This window comes from Chaetodon trifascialis, chromosome 7 (assembly GCF_039877785.1).
Source record: "Chaetodon trifascialis isolate fChaTrf1 chromosome 7, fChaTrf1.hap1, whole genome shotgun sequence".
Taxonomy (NCBI): domain Eukaryota; kingdom Metazoa; phylum Chordata; class Actinopteri; order Chaetodontiformes; family Chaetodontidae; genus Chaetodon; species Chaetodon trifascialis.
This window is the reverse complement of record NC_092062.1, coordinates 1,861,318-1,866,417: the sequence shown is the minus strand read 5'-3', so window position 1 is coordinate 1,866,417 and position 5,100 is coordinate 1,861,318. Positions and strand designations below refer to the sequence as shown.

At 39.9% G+C, this 5,100-nt stretch overlaps 1 protein-coding gene across 1 annotated transcript; it reads left to right on the top strand.

Moving 5' to 3' along the window:
* The first annotated feature begins 3,358 nt into the window (after positions 1 to 3,358).
* On the top strand, positions 3,359 to 4,893 carry LOC139333532 (uncharacterized). Its single transcript, XM_070965990.1, has 3 exons — positions 3,359 to 3,488; positions 3,821 to 3,936; positions 4,198 to 4,893. The coding sequence occupies exons 1-3, from the start codon at positions 3,359 to 3,361 to the stop codon at positions 4,891 to 4,893; spliced, it is 942 nt and encodes a 313-aa protein (XP_070822091.1).
* Positions 4,894 to 5,100: the final 207 nt, after the last annotated feature.

Sequence of the window (5,100 nt, the reverse complement as noted above, 5' to 3'; positions counted from 1 at the left end):
AAACAGCTAGGAAGCTCTACCGAACGTGTCGGAATAATCTGGCACTGGAGTAGTGAAACAGCCGGGTATATATGGAGGAGGTGATGAATGAATTGGAGTCAGGTGTGCCTCATCAACTGCCAGAGAGCCAGGACCAGCCACGCCCCCTTGCCACACACCTGAACTGCAGAGGGGAGAAACAGAAAGAGGGAGGGAGAACAACAAAAAACAACAAACCAGAACCTAAAACATAACAGAACCTAACACCCTTACTATTATCCCCCTTATTTAAGGTAATTACTGTACACAAAGCACTGTAAATTTGAGAACACACATTATCAATGATTTTACATGTGTTATTGCAATGCTGTATGAGAGAAAAGTTATGTTTTATATAGTTACTGTTTAAAAAGAGTTTCTTGCGAATTTTCATCACATGTAAGCTAGCTCCTGGAGACTGCATGGCGGTGCGGCCGTATGAGACTGTCAACTACTGTTTTGCGCTTACTGCTCTGCTATAATGTAACAGTGAGTTTATTTTTTTAATGTAATATTTAATATGACATTTAATAAATTAGTGGGTTAAAAACGCATTTCACAAGTCACTTAATAGTCGCATAATAAGTTAAGGTGGTTTGAAAGATTAAGAATAAGTTTCAACATAACATTTCATAATACACTGGTTATGTAATAATTTAGTTAAAAAGACATTTTGAATAATTTAAAGAATGTTATAATGTTATATTTGCAATGTCTGCCGCCCCGATATTGAGTGTGTTGGTGTGATTGCCTGAACATAAATGAGTTTTGTTTTAATTATACAAAACGACATTCAATACAGACGAGTGAGTGCAAGAGCTGCGTTGCGTGGTTTCTCCTCATTCCTCTCTTACTATTATCCCCCTTATTTAAGGGCATGACATGTGCTCATATATTTCATTTTTATTGCATGAAATTGTAATGACAACGTAAATGAAAAAAATATTGGTAACAAAAATTACAGCGAGATCCCTGTTCATCATGCCCTGACAAGAGAAGATGAGATGAAATCTCTGTTCATCATACTCTGACGACTAAAGACAAGACAAAAAGTTGTCTGTGTTCGAGTGGACAACCTGGTTGTTGTTTTCATTGTTAACTAATCACTTCTGCACGTGCAAGTCAAATTATGCCCCATCTCATTGGATGTTTTGTCCCCTTGCTTGGTGCATGCCAGGCACGTGCCGGGTGCCCGCTGATAGATAACAACAAGGCAAGGTAACATTCACGTTGTCTAAGCTAGCTAGCTTAAAGCCGAAAGACACAATTTTACCTGCTGCTGGCCACTCAAAGATGAGTGCCTTATTTTCACCAGCATGTCAGGTGGGAAGGAGAAGAGAAGAGGGAGGAGGAGAGGCGACCTATTGATATATTTCTCTTCCATCCGGAAAAAAAATTAAAAAAAGACTATGTGTATCATTTCCAATAAGGATGGAGCGGTTTGCGGAGTCAATACCACTCATTGTCTCGAGTCAGTCTTTGAGCAAACTAAGCACTAAAACATTTGACTAAAATTTAACTAAAATCTTGACGAAAACAAAATAAAAGACTAACATGTGACTTAAACCAACACTGCATGAAAAGTAGCATTTCCGTCAATCGTCACTGTACATTGCTGTATTGCTGTGGAAGTTCTCTCTCAGCCCCTGTGACCATGAGGTGTTAAAATGCAAATGTAAATGCTGCAAGCTATACAAATGCAAATTAGGATTGTGTGTGTGTGTGTGTGTGTGTGTGTGTGTGTGTGTGTGTGTGTGTGTGTGTGTGTGTGTATTCTGTGCCTACAGAATACAGAAACAAACAAAGATTTTTTTTTTTTTTTCATGAGGATTTAAAAGTGTGTTTAAATAATTTTATAGGTTACATACAGGATAAGTGTCCTGACTCTCAAAAGCCTTTGATTTTCCACTTAAATTGCTAAATCAAATTGTGAAAATTAAAGCACCTACAATTCTTGGACACGTCACAATTTTTCGCATTTTGCCACCACAGCACCAGATGAAAAATTGTTGCATGATTAGCTTGCAAAATTCCAGCAGGGCAAGTCCACTGATGATTCTTTAAGTAGGAATAAAAAGGGAACACACCAAAGTAACTTTTCTTTTTTTTATTTTCGATGATGTCAAACAGTTTAAAGAAGTTTACATGTTTTATAAAATATGCAGGTACAAAATAGAAAATCAAAATACATATCTCTTGCGCAACAAAAAATGTCTTGCGAGAAATTCCGAGAGCGCGTCCTCACATATGATTGGACGCCTCTCTGATGCAAAGACGTCGGCTGAAAATGACCTTGGCGTGTCTGTGAACATTGTGACCAGGAACTCTCTAATGCCGGGCATACACTGTGCGATATTTTAACTCGTGTGATTCTGCTCCATCTCAAACTGAACGACTAGATCGCTGAGTTCAAAAGTTCACAGCCCACGAATCTTGTTCTCACACTATACGGCCCGATGCTCTGATGCGACTTGACTGCTCACACTATACATCCTTAAACTACACGTTGGACTCTTGTATGCGGAACGCCAACGTCAAAAAGAAGTAGAAGAAGAAGAGGAACCCGGAAGTGGGAGACATCAACAAAAATGTCAACGAAAAACAAACACGCTGCCTTGGCAATTTGTGCCATTCTGTGTGGAGAAACTAAAAAAAAAAGCGAAAACGGCGTGTATGGGCAAGGAATTGGCTGGGCAGACGTGGGCAATACGGCCTGTCAATTCTCCAGCGTGAACTGGAGGTAAGCAGCAACAGCTATTGCACTTTACAAACGTAAAGAATTAGTGTTACAAAACATGAGTAGCTCTTGGCCTTTGCCATTTTGTAAAAGTAGCTCTCAGAGGTAAAAAAGGTTGGAGACACCAATACTACGTACACATAACTTTTGACACTCCTGCTTTTTCTGTCTTTTTACACCAACGTTCATGCCAGTCACAGTTAAATCCAGAGGTAGGCTAATTCTAGTTCACAGTATGTTTTGGGAGTGTTAATTCTAGTTTCATTAGGCTACATTTAATTATAAATTACTGGTCATAGTTAAGGACAGTAGGCTACTAGCCAAGTTAACTTGAGCTTTATTTGAGTAGCATTCTGAGTGACTTCGACGTCTATCAAAATCAAATACTACTCAAATGAGACTTCTAGGTGCTTTATACAAAATTGGTTAAATATCAATTCTTTGTTAATTCTACAGCACAAAGGCTTCCACCACAAATCCGTCTTAGACTCTTAAATAGGCAAAAACATCATATATAATGATGCCTATAATGATGCTGTATTAATATGGGATGTAATGTGTACATAGGTAGATGATATGAAGGGTTTTCGGGACCTTCTCCGAATGTCTGTGGAGGAGTTCAGTTATCTCCTGGAGAAGTTAACTCCTCATATCCTCAAGAAGGACACACATCTGAGAAAGGCCATCAGCCCCAGGGAGAGGCTCTCTGTTACCCTACGATTTTTGGCAACAGGCAAGTGAAAGCACATATAACATTACACTTCTGTAACGCTCTTTATTAAACTATATAAAGGTGGACATGAGGCAAGGTCATCTATCTCACATTTTAAATCAATTCAACCACTGAATAACATACATCCAGGTTACATCATGCAATCTTTCACCTTTCTAGGACAGCTACACTGGCCCAATATCTATTCACCTATATACTACTACTACATACTGCTTAATTTTGTTTTCCTCCATCGATCAAATAAAATCTGTCAATCTATCAAGATCCATCCATGTCCACCTTTCCATATAATAACCATTTAAATCCACCTTATGCTTTCTGCACTTTGACAGGTGAAACCTTCAACTCACTAAGTTTCCAGTATAGGATTGGAAGCACCACATTGAGCAGGATTGTGATGGAAACATGCACAGCCCTTACCTCTGTACTGCGTGAAGATTACTTGAAGGTAAATTTGACTGGAAATACACTAATTTTACTGAACATCATATACCCATGTTCATACTATTGAAAGGTTGACTTTGACACATTTTCAAATGTCCTGTTAATATATATTGTTTTAACAAAAGCAGTTCTCTTAGTCTTAGTATTTATTCAGTCTTTGTGTTAAGTGTAATCAAATAAGTTAAGTGATGTTATGTGTGATTAAGAAAGAAATAAATTCACCAGAGACTCATTTGATGTAACACTTTGTACTTGTGTTTCACAGACACCATCGACTGACTCCGAGTGGAAGGCCATTGCCAGAGACTTTGCAAACAAGTGGCAGTTTCCACACTGCTTAGGGGCTATAGATGGTAAACATATCTTCATTCAGCCCCCAGCCAAGAGTGGAAGCATGTTCTACAACTATAAGTCAAGGTTTTCCATCCTACTTATGGCTGTAGTTGATGGCAATTACAAATTTGTGTATGCAAGCACAGGTACACAGGGGAGGGTGTCTGATGCTGGAGTGTTCGCCCATTCTGACCTGAGAGATGTCATGGACACAGGCACACTGAACTTCCCCCCTGATGATACTCTGCCAGGCACCGATGTTATGATGCCGTACATGCTTATTGGTGATGATGCTTATCCCCTCCGACCTGATCTCATGAAACCATATCCCTTTCGAAACCTCAACACCAATCAGAGAATCTACAACTACCGTCTCTCCAGAGCAAGGCGTGTTGTGGAGAACGCTTTCGGAATTCTGGCCAATCGCTTCAGAGTGTTCAGAACAACTCTTTGCCTGGATCCAGACAAGGTTGTCAAGTTTTTGCGTGTCTTTGTCTGCACAACTTTCTCCGGCACCAGAGATCTGACGCCTACGTACCACCCGGCTATGTGGATTCTGAAGACGCAAACCATCAGCTGGTTGAAGGAGCATGGAGAATGGAGGGAGTACTTCAGTCTTTTTCAATGAGCTGAGCAAGGAACCCCTCAGTGGAAGCGAAGAAGCAACAGGAGGCTCTTTGCCAGTACTTCGTCTCACCTGCAGGGAGTGTTTCATGGCAGGCAGACATGGTGTAGGTAGATCAGAGACCAAAGTTAAAGCGTAACTCCGAAATGGTCTATGAAATCCAGTGTGAATCAATCTGTTGTACCATTTTCTTTCCTAATGACTACACTC

Bases quoted from the DNA above. Each gene is read 5' to 3' on its own strand.
- LOC139333532 (XM_070965990.1), top strand. From the start codon at position 3,359: ATGTCTGTGGAGGAGTTCAGTTATCTCCTGGAGAAGTTAACTCCTCAT. The intron at 3,489-3,820 runs GCAAGTGAAAGC...GCACTTTGACAG, and splicing joins CCTACGATTTTTGGCAACAG to GTGAAACCTTCAACTCACTA. The intron at 3,937-4,197 runs GTAAATTTGACT...TGTGTTTCACAG, and splicing joins TGCGTGAAGATTACTTGAAG to ACACCATCGACTGACTCCGA.